At 49.9% G+C, this 13288-nt stretch overlaps 1 protein-coding gene across 1 annotated transcript; it reads right to left on the bottom strand.

The window, feature by feature from the left end:
• Nucleotides 1-8317: 8317 nt before the first annotated feature.
• Nucleotides 8318-13031, bottom strand: MMGT1 (membrane magnesium transporter 1). Its single transcript, XM_084213290.1, has 4 exons — nt 12929-13031; nt 12404-12456; nt 11458-11561; nt 8318-10482 (listed from the first exon to the last, which is right to left on the bottom strand). Exons 1-4 carry the CDS (start codon nt 13008-13010, stop codon nt 10320-10322), a joined length of 402 nt encoding a protein of 133 aa, XP_084069416.1. The 5' UTR covers nt 13011-13031; the 3' UTR covers nt 8318-10319.
• Nucleotides 13032-13288: the final 257 nt, after the last annotated feature.

The raw sequence follows: 13288 nt of genomic DNA on the forward strand, positions 1-13288 counted from the left end.
TTTGAGTTAGAATATTAGAGCAGCAGAAACCATGTAGTGAGCTGGACTTGAGTCTCCATAAGAAGGAAGGAAATGTCCTATGGGGTTCTCAGTGCAGAGATGAAGAAAAAGGAGCAACAGCAGTTGATGAAGAGCACACAGCCCTGAATTCCACATGGAAATGGCTCATTTTGGAAGCAGCACAACTGGTTTAAGAAGATTCTTAAAAGAGAGAATTCCTTGTGAGGCAGACCCCAGTGCTGGATGTGGGTGGGACATGCCTTGGACAAACAGAGTCCCAAGCTGTGCTGGCACTTGAGAGACAGCCAGGAGAGCCATGCTGGTGTCAGGCCTTGCCTTTCCTGGTAGAGACCATAGCCCAGCAGCAAGAGCTCTGTCACCAGGACTGTGACCTGTGTGACAGCTGAGCCTCTCACAGCAGGAGTGTCCCTCAGCAAAGGCTCAGAAGAGAGGATGGGTTGCTGATGCATCCTGGAATTGGGAGCCCTTTGTGCTTTGCTCAAAACTTACATGTTTGAGCCCTTGTTTATGTAAGGTTGAAATAAAGTGGCATAGTTGCGTGTTGGGAAGTAGAGAAGAAATATGGCTCTATGTTTACTCTAAGGAGCACTGCTTAACAATCTGAATAACAAATTTAGCACTTGCCTTCCTTGGGTTGGAAGGGTTGTGAGGTGCTTTGGAGCCTGGATACCTGTGCAAGTTCTGCTGCATCTGAGGATTTTCTGACTCTCTCTTAACTAGGCCTCCTCAGTGCATGTTACCTTTATTTTTTCCCTTGTAGACATCAAGGGTTTTTCTTCCTAAGCCATGCAGCTCCCAGGTTGGTCACTGTGGCAGGTGTCTGTTGGGTGCTGCTGTTCCCACTTTGAGGGTGCAGTGCATTTATGGTGGCACGTGTATTCTTGCCAAGGTTTAAGCAGCATCAGACAGTGATTGTCATCTACCAGAATAGCAGAGGCTGTTACTGTGCTGTGCTTGACTGTGCTGTGGTCAAGCAATTTTATGTCTCCCTTTGCAGGAAACTGTAAAAAAACCCTCGAACCTATTTTTTGGGTTTTGTTTGTTTTTTGTTTTTTTTTTCCATGTGGTAATTTTCTCCTGGTTCTTCCTCTAAACTGCCTGGCTGAAATGGCAGCAGCGTAGGCTGTTGAGTTTCATTTCTTTTGGTCTATTTAGTATCTACTAAGAAACTTCTGATGGAAAAATACAAGAAATGCATTACCTAACAGAAACAAATGGTTAAAAAAACCTGTAAAGCTCAATTACAGTGTTTCATACCAGCAGCATGGCAACATCACACCTTTAGCAAATGGACTTGAGAGTGCTTGTCTTGAGAATGTGCAACCTAGTTAAGCAGAAAACAAGGCCAAAGACACTTCAGATCTGGCAGACAGGAGGTTTGGCAGAGATCTGAAGGAAGGATGTTAGTCACTGGAATTAAAAGGAGCTGCTGCTTGCAGGTCTGCAAAAACAAGTTGAAGTCTATCCTAAGTGGAAAAGGAAGAAACTGGAGAAGAAGAATACCTTGGGATTTAGCAAAAATCTTCTGGCCTGAAGGAATTGTTAAGCTGTATTCTAAATCCGAATCTTGAGATCATTTCAAGGAGGATGGACTAAACAAAAAATGTTGAACTTTCCTGAAATTATCCATTCAGTTGAGCTGCAACCTGGGTTGTTGTTTCATCACTGAAAGACTGTTGACTTGGCTTTGGCACTGGTGTTTTTCTTGTCTCAGTCTGTGGTGTGGTGTTGTCTCTTGGTAGTGGCTAAAGCATCGTGGCAGGAGAGCCCTGTGGTTGTCCATGGAGCTGGAAATGCAGACAGGGACTGTGGGAAGAGTTGGTGGAAAAGGCAGGTGCTGCTTGTGTGCTGTGGGAGGTGGTTCAGCTTCACCTCTTCCACGTCAGAACCTTCATTTTAAAAGAGCACAAGATACTTTCCAGGGCTGGGAGCACAGATCTGATGCCTTGAGCAGCTGATTACTCAGAGTTCAGAGGATGAATGTGCCAAGGAAGGAGTTAAATTGTTGTACAGACTTGTACAGCCTCGTGGTAAATTCTGGAGGATGTTTCCATAGGCAGTGGAAGAACTGAGCTGCACATGCCTTCACCCACATGGCTTTGCCAGCAGTGGGGACTGCTGGTACCATGTAAGGAAAATTGCCCTTCACCAGGAGCTGGGAAGTGCTCAAAGCTGCTGCATATTTCTTCAGATTTTGAGCTTGGGATGAAACTCTCAAACAAATTATATTGAAGTCCAGAAGAATAGTTTGACCTGGGAAAGATGTTGGAATGGAAACCTCAGATGAGATTTTTGCTGGAGATCTGATGTTTTTGAGAGCTTGGGGAAGTTTTATCTTTACATCTGCAGTGAGAATTTGATAGCTATTTCCTAGTCCTGGACCATGTCCAGCTGCAGTGGAAGTAGCTGGATCCTTGGCACTTGTATATGCTTGCTGTCATTTCCATCACTGTCACTCCTCTAATGCAAACAGTCTTGCATAATGTCCCTTCAAATACTGGACACCTCTGGCAATTTGCTGAATCCCAGTGCTCCACTTGCCACTGCTGAGCAGCTGGTAGGAGGGACAGAGCTTTTTGGGAATGATCCCCATGGTGTGTGCTCATTTACAAAGTACTTAGAGCAGAGCCCTGCAGGATGCTGAACAGGAGGAGAGGATTATAAAGCATTTTGGTAGTTGTTAGGGCAAAGCTCTTTTTGCATGGTCAGCCTGTTTCTTGTCATTTACTCCAGAGTAGGTGTATATTTCAATGTTAAATTAATTTGTAAGTATTTAATATGTAGATTATATCAAAGAGGTTCAATCTTTTGTAAAGGATGGAGTTGGGAGACCTCCCCCCTTGCTTCATCTTGCAGCTTGACCCATGTGCTTGTGCAGAGGTGGCCCTTGCAGAGAAGGATGCTGGGCTGTGCTCAGGTATTCCACAGGGAGGGACTGCTCTGGAACCATCCCAGGACTTGGATCAGTGGCAGTAGGCAAGTGGGGCTGATTTTTGCTGCGTCTGTGGAAATACACTTACTGTTCTTTGAGGTAGTGGTAGCAGTGTGAGCAGTTCCTGTCTGGGCACAACTTTGAGACCTGAGGAGGCTGTTGGGGTATTTGGGGTTTGATCAGCCACAGGTCTGGTCAGGGCACGCTGCTGTAGTGGCTCCCTGATCCCTTGGCTCTGGGTGTCTCAGGGATCAAGGGTGCTTTCCTAAGTAGGACAGAAATAAAAATGAGCCCTGTTCCCCAAGACTAGAAAGTGATTAAAAAAAAAAGGCATTTTGCTGATTGCAGATGATTATAATGCAGCTGTTCGACAGTGACATCCCAGCCATGGAAAAATAACATTGATTCTTTGAGCTGTTTTCCAGTCTGCACAGCATATTAAAACCCTTCATGCACAGCTGGCACATTTAACTTTGATTATGTTGTTGAAGTGACTGATCTGAGAGCAGCCTGGATCCCAGTTGCTTGCAGAATTTGAAAATAAGATTGTTCCAATTCATCTGCAGTTGGTTATTTTGGAAGAGAGACAAGCTATCTTGAGCACTTTTAGGGCTGCTAATTAAAGTCTTGTGGCTCTCCTCTGAGAGTGTCTTTAAAGATGGATGGAGGGACTTACCCAAGGTCATATAGTGTGTCACTAATGAAGATGATTATAAAATCTGTGCCCTAATTTGGTCTTGCACACTTGAATTATTTCCCTGGTGTGGACAATCCCACCACAAACCAACACACTGGCTGCTGGGCTCTTGTAGATATCAGTGGGCTCCTTTCTCCCTGTGCTCTCCCACCTGCCAGCTGGGTCTGGCATGGGAGCAGTGTGAGGTGGAGGCAGGACAGGCTCCCTGCTGCTTCCACACAGAGGTGGCTGCAGTGGGTGCCTTTTGGCTGGAAGTGTGCTTTGGGGCTGGAAAAAAGCGGGAGCTTGGAAAGGAAGGTAGGAGGACTGCAGAGAAGCTGCCTAAGCCTTTTGGCACTTGTGGTGGTGCTGTCTCTTTGTTAAGAGTTTTGGCTTCTGACCTGAGCTGCTCCAGCACCTTTCCTTTCCCAGCTCGGTGAAAGCACATTTTGAAATTCCACTGGCATCCCTGGCTTCAGGGCTCCTCCCTCTACACACACAGAACTTAGAAGCTGCTATCCAAAATGATCATTAGTGGAAAAGGAGACGGTGGGGGACTCGGGAGCTCTGGAAGAGGCTGTTTGAAGTGTATCACATCCATCAAACCCTCCCGCAGGAGTTCTGTCAGAGAACAGGAATGGCAGGAGCTGGATGTGGGCAGGGCATGCTGGGGCTCGGTGAGCTGGGAGGGCTCTCACCGAGCTGCCGCTGCGGCAGCGCCTGCGGCTTCCAGCGGGTGAAACGGGGTCAGAGCGACTCCTGGGAACTGTCTGTGAATTCCCGCAGGAAAGGCAGCTCCTGGTGAGTCACGGCCCAGGCTGCGATGGGAAATGGTTGCTGGATAATAGGTTGAGCGATGGTGGTGGCTTTTCTTCACACATCAGGACCCTGAGGAGGTTCTAACCTTGTGGGGCAGCTAAAAGCTGTTGTCTGGGTTCCAGGTGGCCAAAGGTGAATTCCTGCAAACGTAGTTACAACAGGCTTTCCTTCCCAGGGTATGCCTCACACCCCTGGACCTGGTGTACCCACTGTTGAAGAGAGAAGGGGTTGTGAAGGTAAGGAGATGAAAGGGACAGCTCTTGCTGTGATAGGAAAGCAGAAGGAGGTTGAAAACCTGTCCCTGTTATGTTCAGGCACGAGGTGGGAGCTCTGAGGGCCTGACCAGTGGTGAGTTTGGGAGGTTGGTGCTGTGCTCAGTGCAAAGCTGGCGTGGGGCCCTGCAAGGGGGTTTCTGCTGATGGAGTGCTCTGCTCTGTCTGGAGCTCATCTGTTCCTGACTCATTTCTTATTTCACTGCTCCTGTTTTGACTTGCACTTCATCTCTGTGGAGCATCCCATTGCTCTGCTCCCAGAACGTGGTGGGGTTGAGCTTCAGGTCTGCCCCTTCAAGCTGTGCGGCACAAGAAGCAAAAGCAGAGAAGAAAGTGCCTTGGGACTCCCCTGCCCACTGCTCCCATGCTGGCAGCCAGCTCAGGCTGTTTCCATGGCTGTGCTTGGCCACCTGCAGAGCAGAGTTTTTAACCAGCCCTGGTGCATCCCATAGGATATGTGGGTCCCTCCCATGGGAGATGAACATGGGCCTCACTCTGCTGTGGATTTCCCTTTGTGATCTGAAGCTGCTGTATTTAAACAGGTATGGAAGGAGCAGCTGGCTCCAGCTACACAGTGGTGGTGGTGACTTTGAAATGGTGCCACCATTTCCAAGGTCCCTCAGCAGGGATCTGTGTGTGACAGGAGGCTGTAGAGCAACATGGTGGCCTTGGGCAAGGAGGGGGCATTATCTGACCCCTTCTCTCCCCTCCATGTGCTTTGCATTGTGCTGGGGAGGTGGTGCCTCACTGGGAGCTCACCCAGACCTGTGAGTGCCTTGGAGGCTTCAGTAATGGCCCGGGGAGTGGCAGCCTGGTGTGGATGTGGGGAACAGGAGGCCCTCTTTGGCATGCCTGCCAGACTGGCCACTCCAAAACTGCTTTGGGCTGCATCCTGTTTTGTGCACTTCTGCTTCAGCCTTTGCTGTGCACAGAGATGCTCCTCCTGCATCCTGCAATGGAGACCTGGGGCAGGGACAAGGGATTCTGGAGCAGCCTGTGGCTCTGGGGACATCAGCACTGGCCTTTTGTGGCTGGTACTGAACTGCTCTAAAATACACAGCAGAAATACCCCGGGGGAGGAAGGAATACTTTCTTTCTATTTTTTTTTTTTCTGAAATGCAAAGTGAAGTGCCCCTGCAGCACAGCCTGCCTCAGGCAGATCCCAGGGAAACTGGTTCAGCCAGCACCAGTCTGGGCAGGGAGGGCACTGCTAGTGCTGGGTGCTCTGGGGTATGGGTGCTGGCAGCACTGGGGTATGAACTGGGAATAAACATCCACATCTCCCTGTCTGGGGGGCTGAGGGTTCCCAGGACCACTGGCATAGGGTGAACCATTGATAATCCAAATGTCACCTTTTATTTATTTATTTTTTCCATCTCCCTTCCTATTAAAATGGCCTGGGAAGCTGTGACACTGCACAGCCTGGGTCCCTGCCAAGGAACCCTGGGGCTTGTGTTCCTGCTCACACTGCCAGACTCCCGGCTGCCTCGCTGCTCTGTGAACTCCCATTTGCCTTTCTTGGCTGGAAAAAGGATTAAGTTAGCAGGACAGGAAAATTAATTAGCTGCCATTTTAAGGATGTAGCTTTCGTCGCAGTCCGAAGTGTTTGGAAATGGCATTGTGTCACTGAGACCAAGCTGGGGTTGATTAAAAGGCTTTTACCTGCTGGAATATCAGATTTATTTCCGCCAGGGTTCTGCCCCTGGTGATTATGGTTTCAAGGTGAACCTCAAGGCCAAATCCAAGGAGTGTTTTTCCTTTGCTGTTAGTTCTGGCTGTGGAAAGCTGGTACCAAAGTCTTTTCTGCTTGTTTAACATTCAAAATAGCCTTGCTTTGCCCTTCCTCTCTGCAGGCAGCCTGCCAGTCTGGCACAGCATGGCTGGGACAGCAGGGAATTGCAGAGCTGCAGCTTCCCTGCCTGGGGAGCCTGGGAGCCTGGGGCCAGTGCCGTGGCCCCAGATGCTGCAGGGTGAGCCACAGCCTTCCCAAACTGTCTGGTGGAAATCTGCTGCTGTTGGTGCGGGTGGCAAAAGGGAGCAGAAATGGTGCCACCCTGGTGGGGGGCTGTACCCAGCTGGAGGATGTCCCCACAGTAATGTCCTTGCTGAAGGTGTCAGAGATGGAGAAGGGCAGATCTGCTGCAGTGTGGTGAAGTGTGAGAGAATCCGAACCATGGGAAGCAAGTGAAAAGGAAGCCAAAAATCATTTTAGGGTTAGAAAATAAGAGGAATTCCCTGCTTTCTTCAGCAAGGGGAACTGTGGGTGCTCCAGAGCACCTGGAAGGGGCCATGAGCTGCCAGCTTTCCCGAGAAAGCTGTGCTCCAGCTTTGGGCAGCAGTGGGGCATGGAGCACATGGGAGCAGACTGCAGTGATGGCTCTGTCTGGGACACACAGAGGGGACACATCAGATGTGTGACCAGCAGGGATTTCCACACATGGTGCTGCTGCATTTCAGCCCTCACTGACCTCTAGAATAACTGCTTCTGCCAGCTGCACTCCCATTCCAGCCTCACATGGAAGGCTGCACAAGTGACCAATCTCTGACACAAACTGTGGTCCCCATGCTCCCACCTGCAAGGGTGTAAATGACTGCTGCCCTCCTTAGCAATTCCCCAGTGAGCTCTCACTGCAATAGTTCAAAAACCCAGCAAAATTAATGCAGATTAAAGCTGCTACTTCAGCAATGAATGGAAATTACCAGCACATATTTTTTATTTTACTATTTAATGTAGTAGAAATATCACGGCTTGTAGCCAAAGCAATTCAAGATGTGACGGCTGTAAATGTGCATTGGGCGAGGCTGGAAACTCTCCAGTCTAATTCAAGAAACTCTTGGCTCGACTCTTGCTTTGCTTTTGAAGAAGAGAAGCTCATCTGTGAAGAAGCCCATGCTGCAAGGTAAGCACGAGGTGGTTAAGGTGCTCCTTTCCAAAACAGTTTCATTGGTGTTTTCCCCTTGTGTGCTGTTCTGGATGCAGAACTGCAGCAGCACAGAAAGCAGATGAGGGGTGAGTCTGCTGCTCTCTCTGGTGCAATCCTGATGGATGTTGTAGTTGAGCAAACTCTTCCAGTGCTTTGCTAACTTTTCAACCTCCCCCAGTGGAAAAGCAGAGCAAGGAGTGAAAAGTGATCTTGCTCAAGTCCAGGATTTTAACTATCACTCGCCCTGGGAGCAGCCTGAGTGTTTCCCCCAGTGACTGTTGCAACACCAGACCTTGCAGGAGCCTGTCCTGTGGGCTGGCAGGGTAGATTAGCACATGGTAGAAAAGCCTTTACTGTGGTTAAACTGAAGACAGAAAATATGTCAGCTCTGCCAGAGAGGATGACGAGGAGCCTCAAAGGCAAACAGATCCCCAGGCTGGTAATATTTCCCTCCTCAGTGTTTTACTCAGCTACTTGCAGCTATTTTGATCCCCCCCTTCTGATCTTATCTTCCAGTAATGAACACCAGGCCAGACAGCACTCTCACACCGAGCTGCCATAATTAAGGCAATCACTTCATGGCAGGGCCGGGCAGTCACTTTTAAATAGTCACTCACCAAGGATTTGCTGCTGCAGGATGGTCAGAAACAAACAAACAAACACTTTAAGGACATCAATTTTTATTTGACATTGTGAGATCAATAAGAAAAAATAATTTGTACAGCTTTGTGATAGAACCGTTGCTGCTGCAGAGTGAGGCTACTCCTCACAGAAGGGCCCTGAGGCAGCCCCAGGGTGCTCCCAGCAGGACCTGCTCTGAGCAGCAGGTGATGTTCTCCACCTCCCTGTCCCAGCAGCACCTCACACCTCAGGCAGGTCCTGTAGCCTTCCAGCAGCACAAATGGGGCTTCTCAGATGTTTTGTATGAGCAGCTCTGCTCTAAGGCCCTCTGCAAAGGGCTCAGTGCAACCACGGCTGCAGAACCCATCTGTGACAGTGGTTACTGAGCTCCTGCTGTGTTTCTTCCTCCCTCTGCTAATTCTGCCTCTCCTCTGCCCCACAAGGTCACCTGGCCCATGTTCAGCCTCCCCTCGGTGCAGCAGCTGCTGCACAGCAGCCCTGCTCCCCAAGGGAACAGCTCTGTCCACAGTGGAGGGATGACCCAATACTGTTTCTGAGGCCTTTGGTGCTGGCAGGAGCTGATTTGTGACACCAGCAAGAGGGGAACCAGGACACTTTAGGAACTAATCCTGCAGCTCAGATGCTTTCAGCTGGCAGAGTAACCCTTTCTAATCAAACCCAGATGCTTAAGAGTGATTGTAGAGCAGCAGCTACGGATATTGCTCGAGCACTGGGGCACCCACTCCATAGGATGGGCAGAGCTAGAAAAAGACTTCGGTTTACACAGTATTTTTGCCAAGCTTTTTGCCTTTTACAGTTCTTAACAGTTTAAAAAAAATACCAAACACAACTCAAGAGCTGCCAGGACAAAAGGCTGAGTTTCCACTGTTTCAGTGAAACATCCTCCAACCAGGCCAAATTCTTGCTGGCCCCACCAGTATCTCAACCTACCCTCCCTCTGCTGCATCAGGGAGGTGAAAAGCGGGACCAAGATATTTTAGCATTGATTCAGCCCCTGAGGGGGGATAAGAATTTAGACATAAGTAAGAGTTAAGGACAGTATGATCAGTTCCAATACATGAAATCAAGACAGTAATGTTAAATCAATGAGGGGCTCAGCTAGAAAAATCGAGGTGGAAGGCTCTGTTGGCAGAAAAGGGTGGCTGTCCTGGATTAGTGCCAGCAAACACAGCAAGCTGCTGGACCCTACCCCTGGATCACTCACAGAAGGGACAGTTCTTACTGATACTTAAATATGAAGAATGACTTGGAGATTGTACCTGGCTCCAATGCCATGTTCAGCACGCACACAACGTTCAGCATTCCCCAGTTCACAGCTGGAGAACGTGGAGTGTGGCAGATGAGCTGAGCTGCCTCCCCACACCAGCACCAATGCACAGCCACAGCCCAGGCAGCCTGGGGCAACTCACGTGAAACAAAGGAGGGCAATGAGGAAATAACATGGTAGTGAAAAACCAGGAAAAAAAGAATAACCCTTCACACAACTGTTTTTTAGCATTGTAAAAAAAATAAAAATGAAAGCAATCTCTTGAGCTCCCCTGCCACACTGTGCTGGTGTCCCACAGGCATTCTAGGATCAGGTGCTGCCCCTTTTCCTGCTGTTCAGTGATGCAGTGCACACAGCATTTCAGAGGGGATCCATAGACTGTAGTGCAAGCAAACTGAGAAAATAAATACACTCAAACATTCCCTCCTGTCAAAGAACATTAATTACAGGAAAAACTAGCTTGCTTTTTGTTTTAACTGAAGTTAAGTTAGCTGCAACTCGTTTTAATATCTGAAACTTTGAAGATGTGTTTCACAGCATAACTGTAGAATTTACACTGCATTGCCAATCCACAATTCAGTCATTCTCATTAACAGTGTACAAAGAAGGTCATTAGTTTATATATATATATTTATATATATATATATTTTATAAAGTCTGGAAGATCAATATAAATACTGCTCCAGAAATTAAAAAAAGTGTTTACATCCCCGGCTTGAATATTACATCTCAGTGTCCTGGGTTATTGGGATCATCTGTAAAAGTCTTAGCGGCGCAGAGGTTCAAGTTTTCGAAATTTCAGTGCTGAGCTGGATGACAAAGCATCTTGGTTTGAAGAAGAATTCACTGTGTCTGGGGACTGGAACAATACTCTACCACGATGATTAAATACATAAAAAGATGGATGGTTCCTTAATGTGTCAAATGTCCTTCAAAATAAATGCAAAAAGCCAAGGTTAATACTCTCTCAGAGCAGGGAGTTTAGGACAGTCAGCCTGGGGCCTATTGACCTTAGCCAGAAAAATACAAGTTTTCAATCCAAACTCTAGCTTGCTTTCAAGTTTCCTAAACTAAACCAACGAGGAAATAAATACACAGTTGTGGAAAAGACCACAAGATGTCCACGTGACAAACTTCCCCTTCCTCTCTGGAGCCCAGGGGCAGCCTGTGGGTGCTGCTGCAGACACACCACGTGCCAGCCTTTGTTTAGCTGTCACTTGTGTTAACACCCTGATGATGCTCAGCTTTCCATCCCCCTGGATGTCTCATGCTAAAAGCTTTAGGTGAACATTCTGAAATACAATTATGTCAGCTTTTTCACTTCCCATACTCCCCTGGGGTTTTGGAAATGGCCTGAGAGGCAATGTCTGCCCATCCAATTTCCTGTCAGAACCACAGAATATTCTGAGTTGGAAGGGACCCACAAGGATCATTGAGTCCAACTCTAAAGTGAATGGCTCATAAAGCAGCTGAACCTACGACCTTGGCACGCTCTAACCAACTATCCTCTTCAAAACCTTGGTCCAAAATCCCTTATTTTCTGAAAGTCTTACAGATGTCCCGCCTTGAATACACTGTGTGAGACTCCAGTGACTCAGACTTGCAGTCAGAGACCATATCATGACCGCAGGTGATAATTCCTGAGCTCTGCTTCCCACCTGCACATTTCATTCCTCTACCAACTCTGCACAGCAGCATTTCAGATGAAGAAATGAGGAAGAAGTTTATCTGATTTCTGCCTGTTATCTAATTCCCCCTAAAACTAAGACACTGTTGGCTTTTGCAAGTGTGGCTGCTCCCCTGGGGTCACAGCATGCATTGAAGGACTGAGCTAAAGATGAGTGATTTCAGTTTGTACAGAGAAGCAGATACCAGTGTGTACAAAAAGAAGAAATAAAACATACTTATTTTTGAGTTCTGAAGTGGCATCCATGTCTTTGAACTCCCCTGCAATATGTGCTATCCCATAGCAGGTGACTGCGAAGGCCAGCAGAGTCTGCAGGACTATCTGCAACAGAGGGAGCACAGTGCAACACACACATCACCAGCTGATCTGCACAGTTACCAAAAAACTCAGCTTTCACACAGGATCTCTGGTGCTTTTCATCCAGTGACAGCAAACAGAGGGGGGGGCAATCCAGCAGTGGGGAAACTGAGGCACAGGACAATTAAAATTCCCTCCTGTTTGCACAGCAGAGCTTCAGCTGCCCCTGCACAGGTCTGGGTTGCACCAAGCAAATTGACCCACACGGCTCCTCAGCAAGAGCCTGAGACCAAACCCTGTGTTCTGTGCTCCCCAGGACCCAAATTCCTGCCAGGAACACTGAGGAGCCCTGGGCCAGGCACCGTGCCTGGCTCTCCTGGGCACCTGATCTCCCTGCACTTCTGATTAAGGAGAGAGGGAACAGATAAGTGAAGTGGAAATTTGAAAAGCAAGCAAATAAAGCAAATAAAACCCCCCTTCCTGAAGCAGGCTGTGCTGGGATCAAGCAGCCACAGTGGATAAACACGTGTCAGGCACCCAGAGCCAGAGGGTGCAGGGTGTTTATGCTGCAAAGGAGGTGATGGATGCAAAAGCTCTCTGAGCTACATCCAGGGAGTCCTGGACAAGATACTCCAGGGTTGTTAAAAGAGGGGGAGGTCTGGATGTGGGGTTTGGTTTCACTGACAACTATAACACACTCAGGAAGTTGGGATGAAAAGCGTGGTTATTCTTGACAGTGGGAGCTCCACTGAAAGTGCAGCTTAAAAACTACTTTATCCTTTATGCTTGCCTAGCACATTAAGAGGAAGCAATTGAGAGACTAAACCACCCCACAGTTACAGCTTTCACACATTGCAAAAACTTACATCTATGGGCAACGTTTCATCTTCCTTTTCTGTCAACCTCATGTAAGAACGATCTACAAAACAGAAACACAGGCACGCATCAAACACTCTGTTCACGCAAACAAACAGCCCGGCAACACGAGCCCCCAGAGCAACGGCTGCAGAGCCAGGCGGCAGCCTGACCCTCCCCGGCAGCCGGGCCGCCGCCGGTGCCGCTGCTCCGGAGCGCGGCTGGTCCCGCCGCAGGCAGCCGGGAGGGAGCGGGCGGTGCGGACGGAGGGCAGAGGCCAGGCTGAAGCCGCGACCCGGCGGGCGGCAGCTCCCCCTTTCCCACCCTCCTTTTTTCCCTCCCTTCCCGGCCGCTGCGGGGCGAGCCCCGCGCTCCCCTGGCAGCTCCGCTCCCCCCGCAGCCCGGCCCCAAGGGCAGGGCCGCCCCCGCCTCAGGACGATGATGATGCCGGCCCGGCCCGGCCCCCGCCCCGGGAGCTCCCCGTCGGCCGTGCGGAGGTGCCGGTGCCCCGGGGCGCCCCCCCGGCGGTGACTCACGCTGCGCCGCCGAGAAGGCCGCGTGTGCCAGGGCGAACAGGCCGAGCCCCACCAGCCCCTTCCACACCGACCCCGCCGCCATAGCCGCCCGCCGCCGCCAGGGCGCCCCGGCGCGCGATGATGGCGTCACCGAGGAGGCGGGGCCAGGCCGCGCCCGAGGAGTGCGGGCGCGCGGAGGAGGCGTGGCTTCAGCGACAGGGGGCGGGGCCAGCCCGCCGCTTTCCCACGCGGGGCCATTGATAAATGCCAGGGGGGGAGTGGGCTCCGGGAGCTAGGGATGGTCCTGGAGGGCGGCTGAGGGAGAAGGGGTTCATCGACCCCCCTGAACAGGCCCCTTTCCTCCGCCGGGCCAGGCCGGGT

Source organism: Fringilla coelebs (assembly GCF_963513975.1).
Source record: "Fringilla coelebs genome assembly, chromosome: 11".
NCBI classification, from domain to species: domain Eukaryota; kingdom Metazoa; phylum Chordata; class Aves; order Passeriformes; family Fringillidae; genus Fringilla; species Fringilla coelebs.

What these genes read in the sequence shown, in the direction of transcription:
- MMGT1 (XM_084213290.1), bottom strand. Translation starts at nt 13,010, where the DNA reads ATGGCGGCGGGGTCGGTGTGGAAGGGGCTGGTGGGGCTCGGCCTGTTC. An exon ending in GGCCTTCTCGGCGGCGCAGC is followed by an intron (nt 12,457 to 12,928) that starts GTGAGTCACCGC and finishes TCTGTTTTGTAG; the next exon opens with ATCGTTCTTACATGAGGTTG. An exon ending in ACTTCAGAACTCAAAAATAA is followed by an intron (nt 10,483 to 11,457) that starts GTATGTTTTATT and finishes TTTATTTTGAAG; the next exon opens with GACATTTGACACATTAAGGA.